General features: G+C 42.9%; 1 protein-coding gene across 4 annotated transcripts in view; it reads right to left on the reverse strand.

Annotated features, from left to right (window-relative positions):
• klhdc4 (kelch domain containing 4) overlaps positions 1-18,377 on the reverse strand; it is a 113,927-nt gene that overhangs the window by 80,323 nt on the left and 15,227 nt on the right. For all 4 annotated transcript variants that reach the window (XR_010020305.1, XR_010020306.1, XM_063067006.1 and 1 more), the window contains exon 3: positions 3,386-3,464. Coding sequence is in view for 2 of the 4 variants with exons in the window: in XM_063067006.1 (XP_062923076.1) it covers positions 3,386-3,464 (79 nt within the window). In the remaining 2 variants the exon portion in view is untranslated. The remainder of the gene's footprint in view (positions 1-3,385; positions 3,465-18,377) is intronic.

The following is an 18,377-nucleotide window of genomic DNA, read 5'->3' on the forward strand; positions in this document are numbered from 1 at the left end:
AAGTGGAACAGGTCAAAAGCTTTAAGTTCCTCGGGGTCAATATCACAAATGACCTGACTTGGTCCAACCAAGCACAGCTTACTGCCAAGAAGGCCCACCAGCGCCTTTACTTCCTGAGAAAACTAAAGAAATTTGGCCTGTCCCCTAAAACCCTCACTAATTTTTTATAGATGCACCGTAGAAAGCATTCTTCTAGGGTGCATCACAACCTGGTATGGAAGTTGGCCTGTCCAAGACCGAAAGAAGCTGCAGAAGATCGTGAACACGGCGCAGCACATCACACAAACCAATCTTCCGTCCGTGGACTCACTTTACACCGCACGCTGTCGGAGCAGTGCTGCCAGGATAATCAAGGACATGACCCACCCAGCCAACAGGCTTTTCGTCCCTCTTCCCTCCGGGAGAAGGTCCAGGAGCTTGAAGACTCGTACGGCCAGATTTGGGAACAGCTTCTTTCCAACTGTGATAAGACTGCTGAACGGATCCTGACCCGGATCTGGGCCGTACCCTCCAAATATCCGGACCTGCCTCTCAGTTTCTTTGCACGACCTTATTTCCCATTTTTCTATTTTCTATTTATGATTTATAATTTAAACTTTTAATATTTACTAATTTTAACTATTTTTAATATTTATAATATTTAATATTTGTAATCCAGGGAGTGTGAAGCACAGAATCAAATATCGCTGTGATGATTGTACATTTTAGTACCAATTGTTTGGCAACAATAAAGTATATTATTGGCTAGTTTGTCCTCATATTTCATCTTTTCCCTTCTTATGTCTTTTTAGTTGTCTTTTGTTGGATTTTAAAAGCGTCTCAATCATCCAACTTACCACCCACTTTTATTACCTGTATGCAACAAACCCATTGTGGTTTGTTGGTTTTTGTACTTCATTGTTAAAGGTCATTCCCACAAGAGTTATATCTACAGGCTTCAGTTTAATATCTTTGATATGCCATTCAAAGCTCATTTTGTGGAATGACTGAAACAGTGGAATCAGTGTTCAATTCCATTTTAATTAATTTGCCACTCACTTCTGGTGTAAACCACATTGATAATCTATTGCTAGCTTTCAGATTGTATATCTCCAGGCTATCCAGTCCCGTGTCACTTTCTTCATTATCAGATTTTTTTCTATCAACAGCAGGCAGATTAGTGCTCTTTTTGAAACTGCAACTTGACTTTTTAAGCTTTTATTCTTCCCTGTGCAATCCATTTATTTTTGTCCGCCTGACATACTCTTTATATGTGCCCTACTTTGTTGCATTTTCTGCATTGCCTATGTGAGCTCCTGGCACAATGGTAACAAAATTTGTTTGGCCAGGCCAGTATCTGTTTAGATACTGTAATTGTTCATGCTCACTTTCATTCCTGACTGCAACTCAATTTTTTAAAATTTTATTTTATTAAGATACAGCACAGTATAGGCACCTCTAGCCCTTCAGCTACACTGCCCAGCAATCCCCCGATTTAATCCTAGCTGAATTACAGGACAATTTGCAATGGCCAATTAACCTACTAACCAGTACGTCTTTGCACAGTGGGAGGAAACTGGAGCACCAATGCTGTCAAGGGGAGAATGTACAAACACCTTACAGGCAGCAGCAGGAATTGTGTCTCTGTCTGCTGTTTCCACTGATACTGCAATTCAACTGGTCTTTTAAATGTGAGTTGTGCTTCAGTTACAAGCCATTTTTGAGTGCTTTCTTGTAAGATTCCACAAAGCAAACTATTTCTCAGTGCATCATTAATCACATTACTAAACTGGCAAAGCTTGGACAATTTCTTCAATTCAGCCACGTAAGCAGAAATGGAGCTTCCTTCCTTTTGATTCTGCTTATGAAACCTAAAGCACTCTGCAATCAACAATGGTTTCGGTTCTAAATGTTCCGGCATTACATTCACTATTTCAGCAAAGCTTATTTTGGCTGGAGCAGTCAAGCTTCTAAGCAAACTGTATACTCTTCCACCAATTACACTCAGCAAAACTGGCACTCGTTTCTCATCAGCTATTTCACTTGTTTTAAAATACTGATCAATTTGTTCAGTATACATCACTCAGTTATCTTTTGTGCAATCGAACGCGTCTATCTTTCCAATATAGCCAGCTATTTCTGCCTTTTATTTATTTATTATCACCCAGTACGCAACTGTTTCTGAACCCATGAATTTTGTCCATTTTCTGTCATCTTTTCCTGAAGAGACATGCACTGCGCTTTTTGAAACTCGAACATCTCTCTCCTCTTGCAAAGAAATGGGTTGTACTTTTTTTTACTTGACCATTTCTCACCTCATGAAGTAAGCATGCTGCACTTTTTTTAAAAAACTCAAACATCTTACTGCATTTTCACAGGTAGGTAGTTGTCTCAGGTTAGCTTCAAAGCTTACTTGCTGCCACTGTTAAGTTTTCTAATTCCAAAGCATAAAACTAATCGAAAGAAAAACATGGGTCCAGGGATAACTCATGTACGTTCTTCATTTTACTTTAGTGAAGCGCGTGCTTATGATGTGGTGGTGTAATGACGTATGCCATTCATATTCTTTTACACGCAACTGGTAATTAACTACGTAAACAACAAAGAATGCTTAATCAAAGAATAAATTTACAATATTACTCAAATATTTCTGAAATAGTAAATACACAATAATTACCATCCAGCTCTGTTTGTAATAATCAAAGTAAATGTATAAAGTTTACAGGGGATCACCAGCCCGAAAACGAAGTGATTATTTACCAGCCCCCCCCTTTTTTGTTACGTGGCCAAAACTGACTGTGCTTGAGCTGGTAGAAGAAAAACTGTAACATTATTTTCTTTTGCAACTAGAGTTCAGCAATTATGTGATTTCACAATCTGTGGTGTATAAAAAAATTGGTTCATTTACTTATCATTGTCATTCAGGGACAACTTTAACACATATTACATTATTTGCATAGACTGGGGATGGAAGGTAAATTATTTGTCTCCTTTAATTGGAGGGGCAAAGTGTCCAATCAAATTTAGAGAATTTGGCAGGAGAGTTGTGAAGAAGAGAAATAAATGTAAATTGTGCTTGACTAATATTTAATTGCTATAAATTACTTGTTCAGTAGTCTAGTCTGGGATGGCACAGTGGTGCAGCTAAGTAGAGTGTCTGCATCACGACATGAGGGACCTGGGTTCAACCCTGACCTCAGGGCTGCCTGTGTGGATACTACATGATTTCTATGTGACCGCACAAATTTCCTCCGGAATATTATTTCCTCCAATATCTCATGGACGTGCAGATTAGTTGATCAATTGGCCACTGGAATTAATGTAGGATTAGGATAAAGAGGTAGTTGACATAGATTTGGCAGATTTCTGCATGATTATAACACTGTTATAAAATGATATACTTTACTTTTTGACCGTTGAAATATTCACCCCCAAAGAGAATCAATTCATCCTTCTCGGGGCAAGATGACAATGATGCATTCAACCTGTCAAAAAAATAGAAAAGGGGAAGAAAAAGATAAATTTATAAATAATGTGGCCTTCAAAATGAAATGATTCAGTGTTGATAAGGAGGGCCCCAACGTGGGCACCAGTCAAGGGTAATCACCCAATCACAGTACACATCATAGTTTAGATTATATGAACATCTTCAAAGTCGAAATATTCATTTAACTTAAAAGTGTCATTTAAGAAATCAAATTATTTGCAAATCTGAAAATTTGCAGTTGCAGTTTAAGTAATGTCCCTGTTAGAACAATTTTTGGGTTTAGCACATGTACATTTAGCGGATGACTTTGGCTACCAGTCTTCTCATCTGAATATAGAAACATAGAAACATAGAAAATAGGTGCAGGAGTAGGCCATTCGGCCCTTCGAGCCTGCACCGCCATTTATTATGATCATGGCTGATCATCCAACTCAGAACCCAGCCTTCCCTCCATACCCCCTGACCCCTGTAGCCACAAGGGCCATATCTAACTTCCTTTTAAACATAGCTAATGAACTGGCCTCAACAGTTTGCTGTGGCAGAGAATTCCACAGATTCACCACTCTCTGTGTGAAGAAGTTTTTCCTAACCTCGGTCCTAAAAGGCTTCCCCTCTATCCTCAAACTGTGACCCCTCGTTCTAGACCTCCCCAACATCGGGAACAATCTTCCTGCATCTAGCCTGTCCAATCCCTTTAGGATCTTATACGTTTCAATCAGATCCCCCCTCAATCTTCTAAATTCCAACGAGTACAAGCCCAGTTCATCCAGTCTTTCTTCATATGAAAGACCTGCCATCCCAGGAATCAATCTGGTGAACCTTCTTTGTACTCCCTCTATGGCAAAGATGTCTTTCCTCAGATTAGGGGACCAAAACTGCACACAATACTCCAGGTGTGGTCTCACCAAGGCCTTGTACAACTGCAGTAGTACCTCCCTGCTCCTGTACTCGAATCCTCTCGCTATAAATGCCAGCATACCGTTCGCCTTTTTCACCGCCTGCTGTACCTGCATGCCCACTTTCAATGACTGGTGTATAATGACACCCAGGTCTCGTTGCACCTCCCCTCTTCCTAATCGGCCACCATTCAGATAATAATCTGTTTTCCTATTTTTGCCACCAAAGTGGATAACTTCACATCTATCCACATTAAATTGCATCTGCCATGAGCCTGCCCACCCACCCAACCCATCCAAGCCACCCTGCATCCTCCTAGCATCCTCCTCACTGCTAACACTGCCACCCAGCTTCGCGTCATCCGCAAACCTGGAGATGCTGCATTTAATTCCCTCATCCAAGTCATTAATATATATTGTAAACAACTGGGGTCCCAGCACTGAGCCCCGCGGTACCCCACTAGTCACCGCCCGCCACTCTGAAAAGGTCCCGTTTATTCCCACTCTTTGCTTCCTGTCTGCTAACCAATTCTCCACCCACACCAATACCTTACCCCCAATACCGTGTGCTTTAAGTTTGCACACTAATCTCCTATGTGGGACCTTGTCAAAAGCCTTTTGAAAATCCAAATATACCACATCCACTGGTTCTCCCCTATCCACTCTACTAGTTACATCCTCAAAAAATTCTATGAGATTCGTCAGACATGATCCTCCTTTCACAAATCCATGCTGACTTTGTCCGATCATTTCACCGCTTTCCAAATGTGCTGTTATCACATCCTTGACAACTGACTCCAGCAGTTTCCCCACCACCGACGTTAGGCTAACCGGCCTATAATTCCCCGGTTTCTCTCTCCCTCCTTTTTCAAAAAGTGGGGTTACACTAGCCACCCTCCAATCCTCAGGAACCAGTCCAGAATCTAACGAGTTTTGAAAAATTATCACTAATGCATCCACTATTTCTTGGGCCACTTCCTTAAGCACTCTGGGATGCAGACCATCTGGCCCTGGGGATTTATCTGCCTTCAATCCCTTCAATTTACCTAACACCACTTCCCTACTAACATGTATTTCGCTCAGTTCCTCCATCTCACTGGACCCTCTGTCCCTTACTATTTCTGGAAGATTATTTATGTCCTCCTTAGTGAAGACAGAACCAAAGTAATTATTCAATTGGTCTGCCATGTCCTTGCTCCCCATAATCAATTCACCTGTTTCTGTTTGCAGGGGACCTACATTTGTCTTTATCAGTCTTTTCCTTTTTACATATCTATAAAAGCTTTTACAGTCCGTTTTTATGTTCTCTGCCAGTTTTCTCTCATAATCTTTTTTCCCCTTCCTAATTAAGCCCTTTGTCCTCCTCTGCTGAACTCTGAATTTCTCCCAGTCCTCAGGTGAGCCACTTTCTCTGGCTAATTTGTATGCTACTTCTTTGGAATTGATACTATCCCTAATTTCTCTTGTCAGCCACGGGTGCACTACCTTCCTTGATTTATTCTTTTGCCAAACTGGGATGAACAATTGTTGTAGTTCATCCATGCAACCTTTAAATGCCTGCCATTGCATATCCACCGTCAATCCTTGAAGTGTCATTTGCCAGTCTATCTTAGCTAATTCATGTCTCATACCTTCAAAGTTACCCCTCTTTGAGTTCAGAACCTTTGTTTCTGAATTAACTACGTCACTCTCCATGTTAATGAAGAATTCCACCATATTATGGTCACTCTTACCCAAGGGGCCTCTCACGACAAGATCGCTAATTAACCCTTCCTCATTGCTCAAAACCCAGTCCAGAATAGCCTGCTCTCTAGTCGGTTCCTCGACATGTTGGTTCAAAAAACCATCCCGCATACATTCCAAGAAATCCTCTTCCTCAGCACCTTTACCAATTTGGTTCACCCAGTCTACATGTAGATTGAAGTCACCCATTATAACTGCTGTTCCTTTATTGCACACATTTCTAATTTCCTGTTTAATACCATCTCCGACCTCACTACTACTGTTAGGTGGCCTGTACACAACTCCCACCAGCGTCTTCTGCCCCTTAGTGTTACGCAGCTCTACCCATATCGATTCCACATCTTCCCGGCTTATGTCCTTCCTTTCTATTGCGTTAATCTCTTTTTTAACCAGCAACGCCACCCCACCTCCCCTTCCTTCGTGTCTATCCCTCCTGAATATTGAATATCCCTGAACGTTGAGCTCCCATCCCTGGTCACCCTGGAGCCATGTCTCTGTGATCCCAACTATATCATAATCATTAATAACAATCTGCACTTTCAATTCATCCACCTTATTACGAATGCTCCTTGCATTGACACATAAAGCCTTCAGGCACTCTTTTACAACTCTCTTAGCCCTTTTTAATGCTTGCCCTGGATTTGTCGGCCTGCCACTTTTACTTTTCCCCTTTGTACTTTTTGCTTCTACGCTCACTTTACACCCCTCTGTCTCTCTGCACTGGTTCCCATCCCTCTGTTGTGAACTAACCTCCTCACACCTAGCCGCTTTAATTTGATTCCCACCCCCCAACCATTCTAGTTTAAAGTCACCTCAGTAGCCCCCGCTAATCTCCCTGCCAGGATATTGGTCCCCCGAGGATTTAAGTGTAACCCGTCCTTTTTGTACAGGTCACACCTGCGCCAAAAGAGGTCCCAATGATCCAAAAACTTGAATCCCTGCCCCCTGCTCCAATCCCTCAGCCACGCATTTATCCTCCACCTCATCGCATTCCTACTCTCACTGTCGCGTGGCACAGGCAGTAATCCCGAGATTACTACCTTTGCGGTCCTTTTTCTCAACTCCCTTCCTAGCTCCCTATATTCTTCTTTCAGGACCTCATCCCTTTTCCTACCTATGTCATTGGTACCTATATGTACCAGGACCTCTGGCTCTTCACCCTCCCACTTCAGGATATCTTGGACACGATCAGAAATATCCCGGACCCTGGCACCAGGGAGGCAAACTACCATCCGAGTCTCTGGACTGCGTCCACAGAATCGCCTATCTGACCCCCTTACTATCGAGTCCCCTATCACAACTGCCCTCCTCTTCCTTGCCCTACCCTTCTGAGCTACAGGGCCAGACTCTGTGCCGGAGGCAGGGCCACTGTCGCTTCCCCCGGGTAAGCTGTCCCCCCCAACAGTACTCAAACAGGAGTACCTGTATATGTATTGTGGATTTCATTTGGAGTGCAGCTCTAAACAATGGGTATCTAAAACCTGTGAATCTCAGACCACAAACAACAGGAATTCTGCAGATGCTGGAAATTCAAACAACACACATCAAAGTTGCTGGTGAACGCAGCAGGCCAGGCAGCATCTCTAGGAAGAGGTATGGTCGACGTTTCAGGCCGAGACCCTTCGTCAGGACTAACTGAAGGAAGAGTTAGTAAGAGATTTTAAAGTTGGAGGGGGAGAGGGAGATCCAAAATGATAGGAGAAGACAGGAGGGGGAGGGATGGAGCCAAGAGCTGGACAGGTGATTGGCAAAAGGGATACGAGAGGATCATGGGACAGGAGGTCTGGGAAGAAATACAAGGTGGGGGGGGGAACCCAGAGGATGGGCAAGGGGTATATTCAGAGAGACAGAGGGAGAAGAAGGAGAGTGAGAGAAAGAATGTGTGTATAAAAATAAATAACAGATGGGGTACGAGGGGGAGGTGGGGCATTAGCAGAAGTTAGAGAAGTCGATGTTCATGCCATCAGGTTGGAGGCTACCCAGACGGAATATAAGGTGTTGTTTCTCCAACCTGAGTGTGGCTCCATCTTTACAGTAGAGGAGGCCGTGGATAGACATGTCAGAATGGGAATGGGATGTGGAATTAAAATGTGTGGCCACTGGGAGATCCTGCTTTCCCTGGTGGACAGAGCGTAGGTGTTCAGCAAAGTGGTCTCCCAGTCTGCGTCGGGTCTCGCTACCTTGCCGAGGCACAGCAACAACTCGCGGATACCTCCTCTTATTTACCCCTCGATCGTGACCCCACTAAGGAGCACCAGGCCATTGTCTCCCACACCATCGCCGACTTTATCCGCTCAAGGGATCTCCCATCCACTGCTACCAACCTTATAGTTCCCACACCTTGCACTTCCTGCTTCTACCTCCTACCCAAGATTCACAAACCTGCCTGTCCTGGCCGACCTATTGTCTCAGCTTGCTCCTGCCCCACCGAACTCATTTCTGCATACCTCGACACGGTTTTATCCCCCCTTGTTCAATCCCTTCCTACCTGTGTTCATGATACTTCTCACGCTCTTAAACTTTTCGATGATTTTAAGTTCCCTGGCCCCCACCGCTTTATTTTCACCATGGATGTCCAGTCCCTATATACTTCCATCCCACATCAGGAAGGTCTCAAAGCTCTACGCTTCTTTTTGGATTCCAGATCTAATCAGTTCCCCTCCATCACCACTCTGCTCCATCTAGCGGAATTAGTCCTTACTCTTAATAATTTCTCCTTTGGCTCCTCCCACTTCCTCCAAACTAAAGGTGTAGCTATGGGCACCCGTATGGGTCCTAGCTATGCCTGCCTTTTTGTTGGCTTTGTGGAACAATCTATGTTCCGTGCCTATTCTGGTATCTGTCCCCCACTTTTCCTTCGCTACATCAACGACTGCATTGGCGCTGTTTCCTGCACGCATGCAGAGCTCGTTGACTTTATTAACTTTGCCTCCAACTTTCACCCTGCCCTCAAGTTTACCTGGTCCATTTCTGACACCTCCCTCCCCTTTCTAGATCCTTCTGTCTCTGTCTCTGGAGATAGCTTATCCACTGATGTCTACTATAAACCTACTGACTCTCACAGCTATCTGGACTATCCCTCCTCTCACCCTGTCTCTTGCAAAAATGCCATCCCGTTCTCGCAATTCCTCCGTCTCCACCGCATCTGCTCTCAGGATGAGGCTTTTCATTCTAGGACAAGGGAGATGTCCTCCTTTTTTAAAGAAAGGGGCTTCCCTTCTTCCACTATCAACTCTGCTCTTATACGCATCTCCCCCATTTCACGTACATCTGCTCTCACTCCATCCTCCTGCCACCCCACTAGGAATAGGGTTCCCCTGGTCCTCACCTACCACCCCACCAGCCTCCGGGTCCAACATATTATTCTCCATAACTTCCGCTATCTCCAACGGGATCCCACCACTAAGCACATCTTTCCCTCCCCCCCCCCCGCTTTCCGCAGGGATCGCTCCCTATGTGACTCCCTTGTCCATTCGTTTCCCCCCCCATCCCTCCCCACTGATCTCCCTCCTGGCACTTATCCATGTAAGCGGAACAAGTGCTACACATGCCCTTATACTTCCTCCCTTACCACCATTCAGGGCCCCAAACAGTTCTTCCAGGTGAGGCGACACTTCACCTGTGAGTCGGCTGGGGTGATGTACTGTATCCGGTGCTCCCGATGTGGCCTTTTATATATTGGCGAGACCCGGCGTAGACTGGGAGACCGCTTTGCTGAACACCTACGCTCTGTCCGCCAGAGAAAGCAGGATCTCCCAGTGGCCACACATTTTAATTCCACATCCCATTCCCATTCTGACATGTCTATCCACGGCCTCCTCTACTGTAAAGATGAAGCCACACTCAGGTTGGAGGAACAACACCTTATATTCCGTCTGGGTAGCCTCCAACCTGATGGCATGAACATCGACTTCTCTAACTTCCGCTAATGCCCCACCTCCCCCTCGTACCCCATCTGTTATTTTTTTTTATACACACATTCTTTCTCTCACTCTCCTTTTTCTCCCTCTGAATATACCCCTTGCCCATCCTCTGGGTTCCCCCCCCCCACCTTGTCTTTCTTCCCGGACCTCCTGTCCCATGATCCTCTCATATCCCTTTTGCCAATCACCTGTCCAGCTCTTGGCTCCATCCCTTCCCCTCCTGTCTTCTCCTATCATTTTGGATCTCCCTCTCCCCCTCCAACTTTCAAATCTCTCACTCAATCTTCCTTCAGTTAGTCCTGACGAAGGGTCTCGGCCTGAAACGTCGACTGTACCTCTTCCCAGAGATGCTGCCTGGCCTGAATCTCAGACCACACAATGCAGATTAAAATTCACTTGATGTCTATGGTGTGCGTACGAATAGGGAGGTGTGAAGTTTGTATGCCGTTTCAAAGAAAGCATTGCCCAAACTTTGTAACTATGGAAATGTCCTTTGATGTTTAGCACATAGAATACCGAGCCCCACATTGGGCCAGCGAGACCTTTCAACCGAAAGCATCTCCATATAATGCCTGCTGTACCTTGTTTTATCGAATAAAGAAGCTGCTTTGTATCTACCAGTACCTTTCACCACTGACTTCATTCACACAACAACATCCCTATCAGGACACAAAGCACTTTCGCCTAAGAAATACTTTGGAAATGTAATCACTGTTATAATGCAGGAAACGCTGCATTTTTTTTTTACACAGCCAGCTTCCGCAAACAGTCAATCAGTTTTAGTAATATTGAACAAGCAAAAACTATGGATAGAACACAGAAAACTGCTCTTGATCTTCTTCAAAAAGATGTCATGAGAGCTTTCACATCCCAGTAGCAGCCAGAACCTTCATCCCTCTCTAATTACCTTTGGAGGATCCCAGGAATCAAGACAAAATACCCTCCCCACTTCTCAATAATCTGTTCCTCCATAGTGCTGATCATGCTTTAGACTTCAACTTAATCTCAACCTCATCCTGCTCCCACTTCTCCTCCAACCACACATGCCCCACATAGGCAAGGTACCCTTGAAGATAAATAATCTTCCTCTGAACCGAGATCATTACTTGATCCATCCTCTGGATACCAACAAAATCCCCTTATCCCCACTGCCATTGATGACTAGCTGGTAATGGGCTTTAGTTTATAAACTTGCTGCTTTTGCTTGCTGGTCAAACAGTTATTCCAAACAGCTGGGCAGGATTCTGGGAAGACCTAGTTCAGCTAATCTTGCAGCCTGTAGTCAGCTGCTCTGAAATACGACAGCTGACGCTTAAAACTTAACTTCAGTAAGTTTTACATTAAACAGACTTTTGGGTGTTGGTTATAATTACTCATTGCAATCCTGAACCTATTTTTAAGGGCTATTGTATTTATTCCCATCCACATTTGAAGCTCTCCACCTTAATATATAAGCAAGGATTTTCTGTTCAGATGGCTGGGATGAGTGAAAAGCAGCAACAGCTGCAATAGCTTTCCACTGTCAACAATACTGACGAAAAAATCTTTGGCCAGCACTATTCAAAAGATTTTCAGCTTCACCATCATTAAGTTGGGGAAATTAACTAAAATACTTTGCCACAGAAAACAAACAGGTGGAAAATGCATAAAATGGTAACAGCTCTGACACCACTATTTCTTCCCAGCACCACCTCTTCATCATTCCTTTCCCACATTCCACACACGATCAGACAGCTGTTATCCAATAGTTAAGCTACGAGACACAATACAGAGTTATTTATTCTTAAATGATTGAGATTTGAGCACATTACCTAGACAAAGTTTAGTGCAGTATCAAGTTAGTACTATACTTATCTTTCTTTGTTAAATCTGTTTTTTACGATTCATTCAAATCCAAGACCATCGGATACTGCAGGGCTACTCCATCAGTGAACTGCTCGTCGATCAGAGTAGCTGGACTGGTGGCGGCGGCGGAGCCAGCCAAGGTATTGAAGGGGTCGCCCGAGGTGTCATAGCCAGTTTGGGTACAGAGGAGCCAGTCAGGATAGCAAGAAAGGAGCCTGTCGGGATATCTGAAGGGCCTTCCAATGTGTCGATGAAGTGGTTTGGGTACAGAGAAGCTGACCTGGCAGCAGACTGTGTTGCTGCCTACTACTCGGAAGCTTCGGAGTTGGTGCAATATAACCCTGGGATTTTGTCTTGGACATTTCCCTTGCGATCGCAAGACTCTGTCGGACAGTGGTAACATAAGTTGCTGCAGGCCTGTTAGCCTTGTCTGGTGGAGGGACAGTCAAGATGGGAGTTGTGAAGCCTCAGTTGCAGCGAGAACTAGGCCTCAAGCCTCAGGCTTGCTTGTTGCTGCAGACCAGATGAGAGACGCAGAAGTGCTACAGCGTGATTGAGATCAGCTGAGGCCTTACTTCACCCAACGGTGTTGCCTTCCCGTGTTCGATGGGTGAAATGACAAGCTGGATTGTGTGCATTTGTAACTGCCGGGAGACTGTACCACTGATCGCTGGACACTGTCGTTCAGGGTCTTGGACTACATATGCTTATTTTTTTCAAATGAATATACTCTTTGTTCGATATTTTGAATTATGTCACTCGTTATTTCTGAACGTTTGCTTGCTATTTGAATGTTTTGCACCTTGGCCCCAGTGAAATGCTGTCTCATTCAGCTGTATCTATGTATGATTTGAACTTCAACGGATCCTAATATACAGCTATGAGGATCCCTGCAGCATCTGATGACCTTATGATCTCTGTTTCAGAGGCTGATGTCAGGTCGCCTCGAGGTTGAACCCTCACAAGGTAGCAGGGCCTGATGGAGTACCTGGTAAGGCTCTGAAAATCTGTGCCAACCAACTGGTAGGAGTATTTAAAATCTCTCAGTGCTACAGTCGGAAGTTCCCACCTGCTTCAAAAGCGCAACAATTATACCAGTGCCCATGAAGAGTAGCATGAGCTGCCTCAACGACTATCATCCAGTAGCACTCACATCTATGGTGATGAAATGCTTTGAGAGGCTGGTCATGGCTAGAATCAATACCAATCTCAGGAAGGACCTGGACCCACTGCAATTTGCCTATTACCACAATAGGTCTACAGCGGACACAATCACAATGGCTCTCCACGCAGGCTTGGATCACCTGGATAATGCAAATACCCATGTCAGGATGCTGTTCACTGACTATAGCTCAGCATTTAATACCATCATTTCTACAGTCCTGATCAAAAAACTACAGGACCTAGGCCCCTGTACCTCCCTCTGCAAATGGATCCTCAACTTCCAAACCAGAAGACGACAATCTGTGCGGATTGGAAATAACATCTGCATCTCACTGACAATTAAAACTGTGCTCCAGATGGTGCCGGAAGGGCACAAAGGAGTGAGATACACCGGTTAATTGAATGGTGCCGCAGCAACAACTTTGTACTCAACATCAGCAAAACCAAAGAGCTGATTGTGGACTTCATGTAGGGTAAGACAAGGGAACACAAACCAATCCTCACAGAGGGATCAGAAACGGAGAAGGGGGCACCAGTGCACATGCGTATGGATTAGACGTGTTTGGTCAGTGCTCCTCTCCGAGGCCTTGATAAAATTACTATTATACCATGTTTTATTCATTCATAGACCAACAGTGTATGTCTAAACTAAGTGTCCGGAAAAGTTTGACAATGCTGAAGGCAACTAAAGCCAAGACCACCGACTGCCAAGCTACCGAAGTTAGTGTTAACCACGGGTCTGTAAAGAACTTCTCCGCGTCTGAGATACCGCCGGATAAAACTTACGTCATGTGCAAGGAATTAGGTCAGGAGATTTCTGAGTCTGTTATGTACAGCATTAATGACTGCTTTGATATTTTTGAGACCAAGTTTCAGACGCTTATGGCCTCACAGGCTGACTTACAAGCCCGTGTGGCTAATCAAGAACTAACCGCTAGCAACCTTGAAGCACACGTGCAAGAGCTTGAAGCTAAATATTCAGAGCTAATGAGACAAAATAGCCAGCTCCAAGCTAAAGTATATGACTTAGAGGCTCGTTCCCGAAGACATAACACTAAAATTGTAGGCATACAAGAGGGCGAGGAGGATGGTAAACCTACTGAATTTGTTTCCAGACTGATTCCCAAGTTGCTCGGGGAAGAGCATTTCCCGTACCCGATTAAAGTCGATCGTGCACATTGCTCTCTCCAGCCAAAGCCGGCTGCTGGCGTTAAGCTACGCACCATCTTGGCACGTATCCATCACTTTCAAGTGAAAGAGTTGATCCTGTGCTGCAGCAGACTTCAACCCATGGAGTACAAGCGAAACAAGGTCTTGATTTTCCCAGACTATACTAATGAGGTGATGACTCAACGTCCTGCCTTTCGTGATGTACTGCAAACTCTGCATGATGGAGGAATCAAGCACACTCTGCAGTATCCGGCTCGGCTCTATATTTACCATCAAGATGGAAGAGCGCCTAAAGTATACGATGACCCGATAGAAACAGCACAATTCTTGGAAAGGAATAACGCATGCAAAAGGGAGTAGATATATTGACACTGCTTAATCAGCTTATATTTGTGCCAGATTCCATGTTGGGGTAAGGGGAGGGACCTGCTTGTTATATGTAGTTTTACAATGCTGTATGCCGCACTGGGATATAATTACAGAGAATGTTTTAATATATTTCTGTTACTATAAGGGTTAAATCTGAGTTGGTGTCATGAATGTTCAGCTTCAGGTGTGGACATTGGATAACTCTCCCCAGCCCTAACAGCATTTGTTTAACTGAATTATATAGTTTGTGTTATAAATTTTCTCAGAGAGGGGGCTTGTGATAATTCTGTAATGTTAGTTACCTGCCCAGCAGCTCTTTTTGGGATGGAAATGGGGAACTATGTGTCTGGTTGTAGGAAGACATGAAGAGGGGTGGGTTAGGGTGTGTGTTGTTCTTGCTCATGCTCAGACATTTTTTTTTGTGTATGTTGTGTTCTTATGAGGCTGCCAGCTATTTTGCATTGTTTGCTATGTTTGTGCTCAACTCTAATAATCTCTTTTTTATTCTCATATGCAGAGGCCTTGCGGTAGAACGCAGCTGGGGGGGTAAAGAGATTACAATAGTCTCGTGGCCTTGGTCATGTTGCTAAGAGGGATAAAGTTTTTAGACACCTCAAATCTCTATCTGCAGATGTGATTTTTCTACAGGAAACTCATATCAAAGTAACTGAGCAATGCAGATTGAGATCCAGCTGGATAGCGCAGGTTTACCAGTTACCATTTACTTCTCATGCCCGTGGTGTGGCTATCCTCTTTAGGAAAAATATTCCATTTCAACTCACTTCCATGACCACAGATCCTCTCAGCAGGTTTATTATGATCTCTGGCATCATTTCCGCTAACCTTCCTTAATATTTATGGTCCAAACACAGATGTGCCAAATTTTCTTAGGAAAGTTTTTTTTTGATTTACTTCCAGATGCCAGTAATTCAAATTTAATAATCGGCGGTGACTTGAATTGCTACCTAGATCCATATTTAGATAGATTGTCTTCCTGCTTGCCCTCAAATATTGTGTCAGTGCAGGTCCTAAATAATTTGATTAAATCTAGGAATTCAGTAGATATTTGGCAAGTTCAACATTCCACCGACAAGGACTATTCTTATTATTCTCATGTTCACAAAGCTTGTAGTAGAATAGACTATTTTTTTGGTTGACTCTCATATAATATCTCGTGTTACCAATACCAAATATCATAATAGATTAATTTCTGACCATAGTCCCTTGACAATGTCCCTAAATCTCTCCCTTTCCAAACGAATCTATTCCTGGCGTTTTAACCCCTCCCTACTCGCCGATAAGAAACTTATAGAAAATATCACCACTAGATAAAAGATTTTATAGAAATTAATGATAATGGCGAGGTGTCAGATTCCACACTCTGGGAGACATTAAAAGCTGTCATCTGTGGGTATATAATTTCATATGAATCTGCTGCTAAGAGGGAGAGAGATGGGCGATTACTAGAGATTGAGAATACTCTCCCAACCCTCGAAGCCACACCAGAAATAAGGCAACACTTAGGGGCATTTCCCAGTACATATTTAGACTGTGTTAATCATTGATGCAAATGGCACATTTTACTGTATGTTTCGATGTACACTTGACAAATAAAGCTAATCTTTAAAAAATTGAAATTTCTTTCACAATTTACCGAATAGTTGTCAGGCTACAATTACAGTCTGTCAAAATAGAATTACGCTCTTTCCTTGTCCTTGCAAAAGCAGTGGCATTAGTTTGGTATTATCTCCCCACTTTCATCCAATATGGAGCAGAGAAATAAATCACTCAGCCTATTATGCTAATGCCATCTCCTTAAAAAGGCATCTAAGTAACTCCATTCTTTGACTTTTATCCCCGCATTTCTAATTTTCTTTAGAAGGTGACCACTAATTCCACTTCTAATATATTTACACACTGATTATAGATTATTAAAAATTACTGTCTCAATATTTCTAATCCCCTTACTTGAATTTTTTGGCGATTTCTTAAATTGGTGTGTATTTTGAGAACTAACATCTTGCCATTGGAAACAATTTCTCCATAACTGATCTTTCAAACCTCCATATAACTTAACATGTTTAATAAAATTACCCCTCAACTATCTTTGGAAGACAATCTTCTCAAATCTCTCGAGCTATAAAATGTTGTTACCATGCTAGTTATTCCATTGCATTCATCTCCTATTTCCCCATAGCCCCATTTAACATGAAACCACATCTGGTCCTGAGTTTTAATGTAGCTACATGGTAAAGGAGATCAATTTATAAACATTATAATTGACAAAGCCACATTGTAATCTTCATACCCCCTCCCATAATCTATTATGCATTGAACATATTTCAATATGTAAAAGGTTTCAGAACAATATATTAATATACAATTTATAAATATAATTTCCTAACGAACATACTTACACAGTATGTAGCAGGCTAATTTTGATACAGCAAGATCACATCCACAACAAATAACAACAGCGGACATACAATTAGTTCATCTATCTTACTCGTACTTATGGATGAATGTTAACCAAAATTATAGTATCGTTAATTACTTAAGGCTAATTAAACTACCTTAAAGGTCTTGGTTTAGGTTATCCAAGTTATGCATTTTTCAGTGCTGCACTGAAGTTTAAAAATAAATTGTATTCAATTTGAAGCAATCATTTTGTTTCATAGGGTAAAGTACTTCCATAAGTAAACATTTAAAAGGAACTAATTTTGCTTGAATGCACCTATAACAAGATTCCTTCTCTTCCTCAAGAATTTAAGTCAGTGTGATTTCTCTTCATGTTTAATTATACTCACGTTTTGATGCAATTTTAATCACTCTGGTCATCATAAATTACTATTGACTTTATGTCATTTACTCTGCTCAAAGGAAGGTTATACCAACTGTTAAATATGCCTTTCAACAAGGACTAGCAGATGATCAAAACTGAAAGTAAAAACAGAATACTGGGAGTGCTTGGCAGGTCAAACAGCAGTGAGGAAAGAAACAGTCAATATTTCAGCTCAAAAATCCTACATCCCAACTGGAAGAATGAGAAAACAAAGAATGTTAAAAAAAAAAGACAAAATCTGCAGATGCTAGAAATCTGAGCAACACACACAAAATGCTGGAGGAACTCAGCAGGACAGGCAGCATCTATGGATCAGAACAATTTGGCTCAATACATTTTTATAAAACCCATTCCTAACTGATAACTGTTCTGTTGGGGCAATTTAGTAATTTAGGATGATTTAGCTCCACATTACCATAAATGATTAAGTTCTACATCCAACTCTATCCATGGAACATTCAGTCACTCAAACAACTGTAATATTTCTGCAGTTAACAAATATATTCCAATATATTTATCAAATGGCCTCGACATACATACTAACTAGCCCTGCCTTGTGTAGCTGGATCCTAGACTTCTTGCCGGCAGGTGGTAAGAGTGGGATCCCTTACCTCTGCCTCTCAAGACAGGTGCCCCTCAGGGCAGTGTCCTAAGCCCCCTCTTTCAACCTCTGTATACCCCTGACTGTGTTGCCATCCACAGCTCCAATCTGCTAATTAAATTTGCTGACGATAGTACATTGACTGGCCTAAATCTCAAATAATAATGAAGCAGCCTAAAGAGAAACAGTAATCATCCTGACACAGTGGTGTCAAGAAAACAACCTCTCCCTCAATGTTGAAAAAGCAAAGAAGCTGGTTGTGGACTAAAGGAGGAATGGAGACAGGATAACCCCTATTGACATCAATGGATTTGGGGTTGAGAAGTTGAACACCTTTAAGTTCCTCGGTATACACATC

This window comes from Mobula hypostoma, chromosome 14 (assembly GCF_963921235.1).
Source record: "Mobula hypostoma chromosome 14, sMobHyp1.1, whole genome shotgun sequence".
In the NCBI taxonomy this organism is placed as follows: domain Eukaryota; kingdom Metazoa; phylum Chordata; class Chondrichthyes; order Myliobatiformes; family Myliobatidae; genus Mobula; species Mobula hypostoma.